This window comes from Eubalaena glacialis, chromosome 3 (genome assembly GCF_028564815.1).
Source record: "Eubalaena glacialis isolate mEubGla1 chromosome 3, mEubGla1.1.hap2.+ XY, whole genome shotgun sequence".
Taxonomy (NCBI): domain Eukaryota; kingdom Metazoa; phylum Chordata; class Mammalia; order Artiodactyla; family Balaenidae; genus Eubalaena; species Eubalaena glacialis.
The window spans coordinates 51,343,855-51,357,885 of NC_083718.1; the positions used below are offsets into that span (position 1 = coordinate 51,343,855).

Genomic DNA, 14,031 nt, shown 5'->3' on the forward strand with positions numbered 1-14,031 from the left:
TACAATGAGGTATCACCTCACACTGGTCATAATGGCCATCATCAAAAAATCTACAAACAATAAATACTGGAGAGGGTGTGGAGAAAAGGGAACCCTCCTATGCTATTGGTGGGAATGCAAACTGGTACAGCCACTATGGAGAACAGTAAGGAGGTTCCTTAAAAAACTGAAAATAGAGCTACCATATGATCCAGCAATCCCACTCCTGGGCATATATCCCGAAAGGACCATAGTTTGAAAGGATTAATGCACCCCATTGTTCATTGCAGCACTATTCACAATAGCCAGGACATGGAAGAAACCTAAATGTCCATCAACAGAGGGATGGACAAGGAAGATGTGGTACATATATACAATGAAATATTACTCAGCCATAAAAAGAAATAATGCCATTTGCAGCAACATGGGTAGACCTAGAGATTCTCATACTGAGTGAAGTCAGACAGAGAAAGACAAATATAGTAATATGTTGCTTATATGTGGAATCTAAAAAAGGCTACTAATGAACTTACCTACAAAACCGAAATAGAGTTACAGATGTAGAAAATAAACTCCACGGTTACCGAGGGGTAAGGGGGACGGGGAGGGATAAATTGGAAGATTGGAATTGACACATACACACTACTATATATAAAATAGATAACTAATAAGGACCTACCTGTATAGCACAGGGAACTCTACTCAATACTCTGTAATGGCCTATATGGGAAAAGAATCTAAAAAAAGAGTGGATATGTGTATTTGTATAACAGATTCACTTTGCTGTACACCTGAAACTAACACAACATCGTAAATCAATTATACCCCAATAAAAATTTAAAAATAAATAACTAAAAGGAAGACCAATATTAATACAGGATGTGAAAGATAGTATTCTCTTTTGTATTTACTTTAAAATAATATTTTTAAAAGTTGAGGAAGGTATATGATTTGAGACTGGCAAATTGTTTATTATTTTCTCAATTGTTTTATGTTTGAAAATAAATGTCCGTACTTTGATAGGCCTTCCTAATCCAAAGTTGTTCACAACTGTCATTATTTTTGATGACACCAGAGCACTATCTGAATGTTATCTGAAATTGTCAGTTTTTCCACATTAAAAAAATTTGTTTTTCTTCCTCATGATGATGAGAACATAAGCTCCATGACAGCAGTGATGTTGTCTGTCTTCTTCAGCCTTTTATTCCATCTCTGATACCTAGTACAGTGCCTGGAACAAAGCAAATTTCAATACATTTTTACTGAATGGAGAAGTAAATGCTTCTATGAGTGTAATATCTCACTGAGTTATAATTATCTCATTATAAGCCTTTCTTTAAAATACAAGCATCTAGAAGGTCAAGATTTTTTTTCTTGTTCATTGTGCTTGGCACTGAATAGGTGGCTTGATAGAATCTGTTGTGTTTGGTTGATCCTCCCGCCCCTAGGGGGCTCTGTTATATTAATATGGGTCTTCAATGAATGCAGAGGCTCTAAAGCCCAAATAAAATACAATTGAAAGGTGTGATTGCAGGTGTCATGGCGGGAGGTAGGGAAGGACATTAGGATGCTTTCTGGTATCTCTCAAATTATTTCTAGACATCTGCCCATAAGACAAGCAGATTTTAGGTCCCTAACTTCCCCTGGCCTGTGGAACATCCCAGAAGTAATAGAGTCAGGCTCGTGGGCTCACAGTCTGTGGTTCCTCCCACAAGCCCAGCTCCCTCTGAAGTTTCAGTTTCCAGATGAAACTTTCTTGGTGTCAGCTTGCACACAGTTGAGGCAGCAGCTCTACCCCATGTGCTGTATTCAGTAGTGGGTGGCGTTTATACCTGTTTCCCCAGAGCCTGGTACAGTGCCTGGCACGTTATAGGTGCATAGGAGATGCTTCTTAAATTCACTGGAATTGATTTTTGGAAGGTTCCTGCTGCAGCCTGGGAGAGAGGTAAGTCTTGGAGCTGATTCCAAGGGCAGACTCTTCCCATTCCCCACTCACCTCCACTTTAGGACAGTGGGGTTTCAAGATACTTTGTGTAAAGTGCAGCAGAATCTCCCTCCAGAGGAGACCTTGGGAAATCCAATTTTCCCTTTTCCTTTCTGTGGGGCTCTCAGGATTGCCAACATGCCCAGCACAGTGCCTGGCATATAGTAGGCACTTAATATCAGTTGCTGCTCTTGTTAATCACCTAGCTCATGACAGGCTTGCAGCAAATGTTTTATCCTCCTTCTCTCTTCTCCTATTACAGGAAACAAATATCAAGGGAAAAAAGAGTGGAGTCATTCTTTAATTGCTTTATTGCCTGTTTGCTTAGCTTAAGGACAAGAGAGGCTAATAAGAAATGGAGAGAACTGGGTGGAAAAAACAGGGGGATTGGATTTTCTGAGGCTCTAGAGAAACATTAACAGGATTAGATGTTAATAATATTTATTTTTATTGTTTTTAAAGATTAGTATGTGCCCATCAGTATCTTTAGCCCTAATAGAAGCCTATGGAAATTTAACACAGGAATCCTGAAGTGATTTCACGTCTGCAGAAGGGATGAACCCCAGCAGTGAGAACTATCGACTTAGAGATTTTCATTTTCTTTCACTCTTGAAAATTCTCTCCTCTCCTGGAGTATTAGGTGGGATTTTGTTTCTGTGATTTTGTAAAATTGAGATAATCAAGTAAGATTTTACTTAGTAGCTCTTTTAATAAAGACCAAATGAAAGTGACTTAAGCAAGATAGGTTTGTATTTCTTTCATGGTAAAGCCTCAGTGGCCAGCAGTCCAGGAAGTAGGCAATTTTTCCCCATGAGTCATGGAGAGAACAGTGCTTTGCTATCTTCAGTGATTAAAGCACTGGAAATACTACAGTAAACAAACCAGCCCAAGATCTCTATCCTCGTGGGGAATTAGAGAGGTGGAAGATGGAATTAAGCATTAATAAAGATACAGCACACTAAAAGGTGATAATGACCAGGGATAAAAGTAAGGCAGAGTAAGGGGTTGCAAGTTAGGGAGGATAAGTGAAATTTGAATAGGGTGATCAGAGGAGAGAGCCCTCTGTGCTCATTATCTACCTGTCTCCTTCTTCAGCAGTAAAGTGTATATGGCACCTATCAGTCGTTCTTGAAACTGCCTGTATGTTAGAATCTTTTGGGCCCCATCCTAGACCAATCAAGTCAGAACCTTGGTGGGGCCCAGGCCTAAGCTTTAAAAAAAATCTCCTGGAAACTTCAGGCTTCCGATCCAACGCATTAGGAGCTTCGAAGTCATCACTCTGTCCTAACAATAAGTAAAAAGCTGAACTGAAAAATCAACAACTCTTTTTGGATCTGTCAGTGAAATGAAGTCACAGGACAAACTACTACTCCCCAAACTACAGAGACAGAGAGGTGAATACAGAGAATCACAACTTCCAGAACAGAAACCCACCTCAGTGAGAACCAGTAAGGGAGCAGGAAAACCTAAATTGTAACTAACAAATTGCTGGAGGCTCAGTGTGGACAAGTCTGAGAGATAAAAACTCCAGGGAGACTCGGCTACTAAAAGGGGTGGTGAGGGCTCACACTTTTGTGAGTTTTACCTCCAGGAGGTAAAAACCAGGCTCTCACAGTAAAGATTAGAGATTAGAGATTAGAGAAAAGATTAGAGAAAAATCCCTTTGGACTTGCCGCAGAGGGAGGGGGAAAGTAACCATTTTGAAATACACCAGGGCATTCTGAAAAAGAAACTATTTTAACAGGCCTAACACACTGGGGTTTTATCAGAGTCTAACCAATGTCGGGGAAAGGAAATAGCCAACTTCAGATTCCCTTGGTTTCCATGTGAGGGAAGGGAAATACTCAACTGTGGTCCTCTCTAGCCTTCCACGTGGAAGAAGGCAAATACCCAACTCCAGGCCCCTCTGGTCATCTTGTACCACCTAAAGGGGTGAAGAAAAGGAAAACCTAAGAAGCACTTGTAGAGTTGACAGCTCAGCAGCACAGGCTTACTAAAAGCTTAGGACTTAATCATGAGACTATAAGATACTCAACCCTCCTTTCGCACCTCACCACTACATTACAAAAGACCTATTTACCACACTCCTTTTAATGAGTGCATCATGTCTAGCTTTAAACAAAAAATTACCTGGCATACTAAAAAATGCAATTTGAGGAGACAGAGCAAGCATCACAACCAGACCCAGATAGGGCAGGGATGGTGGAATCATCAGACCATGACTCTAAAAACACTATGATTAATATGCTAAGGGCTCTACTGGAGAAAGCAGCCAACATTCAAGATCAGATGAGTAATGTAAGCAGAGAGGTGGAATTTCTAAGAAAGGATCAAAATGAAGTGGAAGAGATAAAAACGACTAACAAATGAAAAATGCCTTTGATGGGCTCATTAGTAGACTGGACGTGGCTGACGAAAGAATCTCTGAGCTTGAGGATTTGTCAATAGAAACTTCCAAAACTGAAGGGTAAAGAGAAAAAGACTGGAAAAAAAAAGAACGGAATATCCAAGAATTGTGAGACAACACAGAAGACATAACATGCAAATAATGGGAAAACCAGAAAAATAAGAAAGGAACAAAATAAGTATTTGGAGAAATAATGTCTGAGAATTTCCCAAACCACAGATCCAGGAAACTAAGGAACATCCAGAAGAATATCTACCAAAAGACTACACTTAGGCATATCATATTCAAACTGCAGAATATCAAAGAAAAAATCTTGAAAGAAGCCAGAGGAATAAAACACCTTACCTATAAAGGGGCAAAGATAAGATTTATATCTGGCTTCTCCTTAGAAATCATGCAAGCAAGAAGCTAGAAGAGACCTGCCCTCTCTACATGTGCATTAGCTCACCTGTGAAATAAGTCTTACAATTCCTATCCCAGCTGTCACATAGTAAGTGCTCAATAAAGGGTCACAAATATTTTGAAGTATCGGCTAGGGGCTCAGGGTGTGCATGGAGAGGGCACAGGAGGAAATCTTTTTACCTCCTATTAGTAGTAAATATATAACAATAGAAATCCTCCAAACGACTACATATACATTAGGAATTAAATGGACCTGTGGATTCCTGGCCACTCAGCTCCCCACAGACCATGTATCTTGTTGGAGGAAGTGCATTCAGAATTTTCTCAGGATTTAGCTCTTCCAGTACACCACTCCTGGTCAATCAGTTTCTTCATGTTCTGAGAAGTTAGGGGACAAGGTGGAAAGAGGGGCAGCAACTAATGTCCCTGCCCCCAGCTCTGTTCCTGGCCCCATGGTGTGCACTTGGCCTGCAAGACTTTAAGTTAGTCTCCAGACAGCCCTGTGAGGTAGACCTTATCACCTCTGTTTCACACACAAGGGTGTCGAGATCGGGACTCAGTGACGTTAAGTAATTTGCTGATGATTACAAAGTTACTAAGGAGTGGAGAGAGGATTTAAAACCAGTCTGCTTCAGGGAAAAACGGGAGCTCTGAAGGAACTCTGTTGGTCAGGGGAGGGCCCATGTTCCTGAGCCTCTGGACAACACTGGCTGGCCCCTGGTCTTGATCCAGGATGGGGAGTAGTATTTCCACTAAGTTCTTGAATTGGAAGTGACCTTAGGAGCCCTCTGGGGAGCAACGTACTGTTTCCCTGTGCCCTTTAATGAGAGTATGGGAGGCCCACGATTGTGAACATGGACTTCTTTTATTCTGGCTAATGATATGCAGTGCTGGTTGAAGTGTAGGGGTGAGGACTGGCCCCCCGAGGTGCTGCACACAAGAGCCGCCTCTCTTCTGCAGTGACACGTGGATCATTTGGAGGCATTCAAAATGAGGGACACACTTGCTGTAGAAAGAGGGGTGATTTATATCACTCCCAGGCACACAGAACTGAAAAGGCTCCTGAACGTGGAAGGCAGATCTCTCTTGGGCTCTCTTGCTCTGTTTTCCTCTGCCTCTTTCTGTCACCCTTTAGTCTGAATGGGTTACGTGAGCTTCCTTAAAAAACAGAAAGTTCTGAAAGCATAAAGCATTATTGGAGTATAAAAATGTTTCATAAGGAAAATTTGCTATTTCTTCTTTATTGGGCTCGTCACAATTGTATTGGTTACTGATTTGATTTTCTGGTCAACAGCACCATCTACTCTAATGGCCTGTGAGGTTGGCGTAACTGGCTGTAAGGTCAGGGCAGCCACGAGCTGTGTATTCTGTTTTCTCCACTCCATTCCCAGCGCCAGGCACAGTTCGTTTACTCATGCATTCATTGTGTATCTGTGGCGCAACTATTACATGCATTACTGTGCTAGGTGTTGGAGGTATGAAGAGCAATAGGAAATGGTCTCTGCCCTATCAAAGTATACAGTCTAGTAGGTGAGGCACATACACGAATAGGTATCTCCAAAAAGGGGGAAAAACATGTTGCAGGAACAGAAGGGTGAGAGAGAGGGGATAACCAGAAGACAGCACCACTGTGATGTCTCTTACTGCCCAGTGGAGAAGAAAGGGAAGGGCATTTTAGACAATGGTGTTGCTGGAGGATGGAGTCCATGAGGGGGAGAGGCAAGAAATGAATGTGGAAACCTAGCCCGCGGTCGAGTTGTCAATGGTCTTGTGTCTGCCACTAAGGAGCGGAGGCTTTTTCAACCAGGCAAAGAAAGGCCGACAGCCAGCAAGGTAACAAGACCTCAGTCTCCAACCGCAGGGACTGGATTCTCCTAACAACCTAAACGAGCAAGGAAACGGATCCACCCCTAGAACTTCCAGAAAGGAATGTAGTCCTGCACACCTTGACGTTAGCCCAATGAGTCCCAGGTCAGACTTCTCACATACCGAACTGTAAGACAGTACTTTGATGTTGTTTTAAGCACCTAAGTTTCTGCTCATTCATTATGGTAGCAACAGAAAATGAATACAAGGGACTAGAGTAGACCAGCTTCCTTACCTGGTTCTTCTTTCTTGGCCCTTTCCTTAAAGGTCTGTCTGTGGCCCCTTTGGGTCCATTGTCAGGACGTCTCTTCCTCCATTCTGTCTGAGATGACCCAGGACCCAAACACAATTTCACAGGGAAAGAAATAGCTTAAAGCAAAGACTGCAACTTGTTGGGCTGTGGACCAAGCTCACCCACAGCCAAGTTTTGTTTGACCTGAATGTGTTAGAAAAATTCTAAACATCTTGTTCTTTGTTCTTTTTCTTTTTTCTTCTTTCCCTTTTTTCTCCCTCCCTCCCTCCTTCTTCTCTCCCTCCCTACCTCCTTCTCTTCCTCCTTCCTTTTCTTTCTTTCATTTTTTTTTTTTTCAAGTAAGCAGCTCTGGCAGCACTGGGTTGGCCGGCTAGAGCTGACTGTCGCTGACCCTCTGAGCTGTGTTCTCCAGCTCATCACGGTCTCTACCGTCCCCTGTTATCTCTCAGGGGTTACTTTACTAGCTTACATTACTTGCCTGCATCCTATAGGTGACTGACTTTGGAACACTCACCGAGTTCTGGTGTTAGAACATGCTAGATCTGGGATCTCTGAAGTGAGAGCATGAGAAACCGTGGGAAGCAATCAGTGAGACTCAATAAAAGAGCAGAATTTTTTTCTACTCAGAGTGGTCCTCGTAAGTGTCGTGAGGCCTTTTAAATAATATGCTTGCGTGTGCTTGCATACCTGTGCATGAATACACCCATGGGTGAGCACACAGAGAGAGAGAATTAAGAAACGGGCAAAGATCACAGTTTCGAATGAGTCCACTGAACAATCTTTCTCTTCCTTCAGTGGGACCCACCTATTGCCAGTCTGTAGATTCAGCCTTGCCTCAGTCCACTGCGAGGGTAGGTAGGCAATGACCCTGACTCAGTATTTTACTAGATCCTCGTCCGTCACCTTGTTGCTGGCCTGACATCCTCTCCAGTTCCACGCTCCGACTCTTGTTCCTTTTTGACCAAGCTCATTCCTGGCACCTCAATTCCAGTAATAGGGCTCTTCTCCATTCTTTTCCTGGCATGTGGGCTTAGTTTCTTGCCTGATTTTTAGGAACTGTAATTCTGTCTCATGCCTTCTGCTGCTTCTGTTAATTGAAGCCCTTTTCTGGAGTCCTGGCCCTGTTAGGGGAGGAAGCCTTACTCCCTTCCTCTGGGCCCCCCTTATGCTGAATGCTTGCTTCGCCGGACCTTGTCCCAGTGCCTGAGAGGCTCCCCATACCTTGCCTACATCCAGACCTCCCCTAGTCATGTCTGCCTTCAGTCTTCCTGGACCTGTCACAGGCACAGCCCCACCCAGATGATTCCACAGTCCCGGGTGTTTGTGAGCCCTGTCCGGACATCTCAACACTTATCATCTTGAGAAAAGTCTAGGAAATAAAGGACATCAGCATAGCAGGAAACTTTGTCTGGAAATTGGAAAGGATTCTCCAATAAGCTTTCTAGTCTCTCCTTGTCCTGCAACCCATGGAATCAATGAGCCAAGTGGAGGGCTTGTTTAGGATATTCTGACTGTCATTTTACTCCCGATTTTCTTCAAAGGGCAGAAAATGGGCCTAGTCACTCTAAAATGATGACAATAATTTGGTTTTTAGGTCAAACATTTTCCCGAGTCTCTCTATCTATTAATTGGCAAATGGACAGAATTCCAGGGAAGAACTATTCCTTTTGTGTGAAGAGTTGTGTAGATGGTGACCATGCAATGAGAACTGGCCAAAGAATCAGAAGTGGTATGTTCGAGTCCAGACCCTGGCATTTACTACCTAGTGATCTTGGGAAAGTCATTTACCATCTCTGTGTATCAGTTCTTCATCTATTTTAAAATAAGTGATTTCAGACATGGTTACTCACAGGGTTATGAGGATTTGCTGAGACAATGGGTGTGAGTCATTGTCCAAATGAGGGGATCCTAGCAATAAAAGATCCCATCCAATAAAAACAGTACCTTGCTTCCTAGGGTGTTTAATGCCATCTACATACAGTTCTCCTGGGACTCTTCAACAGCCTTGAGTCAGGGATTTGCTCAAGGCCACGCAGCTGCAGAGGGAGACTAGAACCCAGGTGTCCTGACCCCAAGGGTAGGTGTTCTGTTACACACCCACCATGGAAAGACCATCTCTGACAGAACCTCCGGGATCAGTGGGGGCAGAGGTGCTTCTGTTCGTGCTCTCTGCCCACATCTTAGCCACTGTAGTCTGTTCCTGCCAGGTCTGGGCTACCACCCCTTTGATCTTCCCAGGGCAGATGGCTTCAGGGCATTTCATTTCTGACCAGAAAATGTTCTGTCAGTGGGAGGAGGCCTGAGAGATGATGTGCCTCTGTTGGGGGGTCTGACTTGATTACTTCTTCTCCTTTTTGGTGCTGGGTAATTTTGGCCTGAAGGAAGGGAGAAGAGTGGCCAGTTATCACAATGGCATTGAGGTAAATGGCATTGTATTCTCTACTGGTTGGTTGCCGTCATCCCCTCGAAGTATGGTGATGGCCAAAGCTCAAACACTTTGCTTTCAGGACAGGGCCCCCTCATTCTTATTCTCATCTTCTTCCTCAAGAACTTGTAACTGTGAAACAATGCATTGCCCTTCTGTGCAAAGAGCTCCCAAGTTGCTTGTCTTCCAGGCACCAGCACTGGCAAATAATGCCTGGGCAGCTCCAAGCCCCTGTTGGACTTGCAGCAGGTCTGAGAAGGTGGGATGGCTGGTGAGAAACGAGGCCTGCCATTCATAGAGCCTGCTGTCTATAACCTTGACCTTCAAGCAGCCTTTTGGCACTGTTTCCACGACCCCCTGGGGATTCTCCTATATCCCTAACTTACCATCAGTCCCACTCTGATGCTTGTACAGAAGTGGATTAGGCTAAATCAGATTTTGACAGTCTCAAATCCTTTGCATCCTTATTGCCAATATCCGGCCAAGCAGAAGAATAGCTCTTCTTTCCCATCTTATTCATCTTGCCCAGAAGGACTGCAGTATTAGGGAAGCTAGCAATAAAAGATCATCCAGGACACTTCCCCCGACAATAGCATTCTACTGGGAGGTGGGTCAGGGGCTCCAATTTCTTCAAAGTGGCTGTCTTGATGGAGGGGGACACTAACGCACAGAAAAGCCCTTCCTTCGCTACCCTGACTAGACGCCTCTTGAGAAACAGCAAGCTCAAGAGGCTTCTTGCTTCTGTATGCCAAGGGGTGTCAGGATATGGAGCTAGGTCTCAGGGAAGTTTCTCCCCCATCTCCCATCATACACTTGGACAAAGCAACTCTGCACTGAAGAGGAGGACTTCTGTCTCATGCCTACCCTGGGACTGGACACAACTGCATGGCGGAGAGAGCATGTCTTGACTGGATAAGGATGCTAGATGAAGCTAAAGACAAATACAGAGAAAAAAATGCATCAGCATTCATGGCACAGTCGCTCACTGGAGGGTCAGTCCAGGACAGCTTCCAGGGAATGCCTCTAGGGAAGGAGTTGGGAGAGGGAAGGGGAAGCAGCAATGCTCCAGGGACATTCAGGAGGCCTGGTTTATATGCTGCAATTTTTTTTTTTTTGTCCTAGGAGACATTTCATCTGAATGCAAAGGTCATGTTGCCAACCTTATAGACCCAAGGAAGTAAAATAAGGAGATTAATCTGCCAGATGAACACTAGAATCACAAGACTTTAGGGCTGTTTGGATCTTACAGGTCACGGGCAATGTTCTATAGTGGCCTTCCTGCCATTAAGCAATGAGTGGACATATACAAACAAGCAGGTGGGGCAAGCTGGCATCTCATGCCTTCGAGAAGCAGAGAAGCAGTATCCCCCAACTTAGAAATAGATGCTGATAATTGGGATAGACAGGAAACACTAGCTGGGAGAGACCATGCAGAAACAGAGGCAGGTTTAGTGCTTGGGAGTGGGATTGACTCCTTGAGGCTGAAGATGGGCAAGAAAAAGGACATAACAAGGACCCCAAAATGCGAAGCTAGGGCCACAGTGTTTATTACAAGGATAAGAAGATCAGTAGCAGGAGCCTCTGGGAAGTAGGAGGTGTGGGACGGAGGTCCTGTTCCAGCCAGCAGGCGCTCTCAGTGGGAGGAAGAAGTAGCCAGCGGGATGTTACGATTGTCTCATTAAAGGTCATACACCACACCTGGAAATAGGCCAAGGAGCCAGGAGAGATATAGAGAAGCTTAAGGCACGCCCCCCTTCAAGGGGCTCTATCAGGGGCCATAATCAGGAAGACACGATTATTCAAATGCGAGCTGTGCACAGAGCCCTGAAGGATGGCCAGGAGACCCAGTTTTCACCCCATCTCTTGTGAGTGGCAGAGTCACTTCATATTTTGGAGGTGTCGGTCTCTTCATGGTCAGTAAGGAGATTGGCCGAGCTGGCCTTCCAGTCACCCTCTAATTGAATAGTAGACTTTTGATATCAGTGGGGTTCCAACTCCAACTCACAGTTTTGGACTGGGCTTCCTGCTGCATCCCGGAGTTGAGGTCACAACCACTCAATACCTCTGAGCAAGGTGAATCTTAAGATGGCGTGGTCTCCTGGGGAAGGAAGAAGGGGGCACATTAAAAACCCTTACAGTGACACCCAACAAAATAAATCTTTGTAAGTAAGCAAGAAAGCCCCTGTTTAACATTCTTTGAATTGTAGGATGTTAGTGTTAGACCATTATCTAAATCCAAACCTTGGTATCTGAGATAAGGGGTATGAGGCTGAGAGAGGGGAAGCAAGATGGTCAAGGTCCCTCAGTCCCACACCACGACACTCCAGGCTGAGAACCCAAGTGGCCTGACCCCTTAGCTCAGGACACCCTGCTGCCCTCTTCCAACTTCAGACACCAGAAAAGATTTGGGGATCTGCGTCCCTGGAGCTCAGCAGGAGGAAATGAGCCAAAGGCTGGAAGCTCTGGGGCAGCCACTAAGGGACATTTGCTGGCTCCTCTGAGTGAGTATCATTTGCCCGCCCTGCCTGCCCTCCTTCCTCTCTTTTTCCTCTTACTACTCCCCTCTTCCCCTACACCTACCGGCATCCTAAATAAGCCCTTGCACCCACAGGGACATTCTACCCCATATACTAAATAGATTGCTGATTTCCGCCTGCTGATGTGACATTCCACAAGGCTGAGACAAGGATAATGAGAAATGTTCATCGACCCTTGGGGTGGCTGCAGCCAAAAAGGTAGGTGATTTGTTTCAAACTAAGATGAGGACCCTCTTAGAGGGGCAGGACACTCTACAGCCAGCCAGCCTTGCTTCCCCTACCATTCGGGCCAGCCAGAGATGGATTGAGGTCTCAAGGGCCCTCGTTTGCACTCCAAGCAGGGGGTGGGGTGCTTGCTTGTGAGGGCTGGGGTCGGGGCAGGGGTGAGTCTCCGGGGAAATGGACACGAGAATGGGGTAGGTTTGAGCTGAAACAACAGAACGCTCAGCTCCATCACGGGACAGTTAGCCGCTGTTTTTAAGATTCTTGTCCTTTCTCCATATTTTGTTCTGATGCTAGTACTGTTCCCAGATTCACAGACCTGTTGTCTTTGGTTCCCCCAAATTTCCACTGCAGAGACATCCAGCCTTGCCCCTTGTCAGGCACTTCCCTGTGCACCCGCCTCCTCCCTCTCTTTAAAATTCCCTTTTTTTTGCTCAAGTACTGATCTCAGCGCAGGTATGGGGAAAGGGGCTGAGCTTAACTGCTCTGTGTTAAGGAAACATATATATGTATATATTTATTTATAAATATATTAATAATATATGTATGTTAATACTAAGTGTATAAACCTCTCATAATCACACTACCCAGAGATAATTCATTAATACTTTATTTCTAAGTTCCTTCCCATGTTTCATAAAAATTACATACATACATAATGATTTATATATATTTACCACACTAAAATCATACTCTACATCCAGTTTTTTAATTTTCTCACTTAACACTATACAATAGACGCTTTTCAGATGATAGCGTTGAATGGAGACAGTTGGAGCAGGAGGCTTCATCAATAGCAGTAAAGCAGCTTGCCACCTCCATCTACCCCCCACGGAGTCTGTGACCTGCATACCCAGAGGCATCCTGGGAGGTACTGCCAAGGAGCAGTGCATGGGTGGGGTACCCTTTTGCTAGCACTGATAGCCACAGATAAAATATGCGTTAATGCTTCTCTGGGGGCCAAGTTAATGAGATGGTCACCCCTCCAGCAAACACCTTCTGTGAAGTCTTACAGCTGGTCCTTCCGGACCTCGCTCTTCCCTCTGTGAGTCTCGTCTGCTAGAGAATGGGGCTGTGGGTCACGGCGGAGCTTACCTCCACTCCAAGGAGGGTACTTGTACACAGGTTTAGGAGAAACTATTTTGTCCTTGAACTTCTGCCCCCTGTACTGGAAGTAAGAGCGGATTGCCTTCCAGGAACAAAACCTGTGAGAGAAATGGCTTCTGGTCACAGGGAGAAAACCACTAGCTGAAAGGGCTGGCCCACTGAGCACAGGGGAATGGGGTCAGGACCAGTCTGCACAGAGAGGGGGGTGTCCAACAGAGCCGAGTAGAGCCATTGGCCTCAGAGTGCTGCCTGTCAGAGGCCCTTCACCTGAGGCCTCCTCTTTGTCCAGGCCTGGCTCCAGTGTGGGCCTGGCTCCAGTGAGGGCCTGGCCTGGGCAGTATGCTGGGACTTCCTTCTGGAACCACCAGTGAATGGAGTCTGTAAAGAATGTGCAGCACTCAGGCCTGGGCGGGGCTAACTGCTGGGGTGCTCGCTTCAGCCTTGGACTAGGAGATGAGATCACTATCTGACCCCACCTGGTGCAGCCAGAGTGTCTGACTGGCCTCCTCTAGGGACCAGATCCTTGGTTTCCATCCTGTCCCTTAACTGAAGGCCATGATCCCCTCAACTCATTCCTAACAGCCCTTTCCCTGGAGTAGACCCTGGTTCCTCATGTAGACTCACTGCAACCTGGGAACTCTCACTCCCTAGAAGCCCTGTGACAATCCCCATCTTTTCCTCCCTGACCTCTAACCCTTTGCTATCCCTCAGCCTGCCCTTGGATGGGACCTCTTGGAGGTCGGTCTTGGCTAAGACTGGATTTATTTTCTATCCTGCTTTGGCTCTGGTGTCTTGAGTTCCACCCTCCCTCCTCCTCACTGAGGGGGTACTCTGTTCATTTACAGTTGG

The 14,031-nt window shown here is 45.3% G+C and overlaps 1 protein-coding gene across 1 annotated transcript in view; it reads right to left on the reverse strand.

Moving 5' to 3' along the window:
- Positions 1-9,229: 9,229 nt before the first annotated feature.
- RGSL1 (regulator of G protein signaling like 1) overlaps positions 9,230-14,031 on the reverse strand; it is an 80,332-nt gene continuing 75,530 nt past the window's right edge. The window contains 4 exon segments of the mRNA XM_061185645.1: positions 9,230-9,266; positions 10,181-10,247; positions 11,322-11,414; positions 13,171-13,280. Of these exon segments, the coding sequence (XP_061041628.1) occupies positions 9,230-9,266; positions 10,181-10,247; positions 11,322-11,414; positions 13,171-13,280 (307 nt within the window).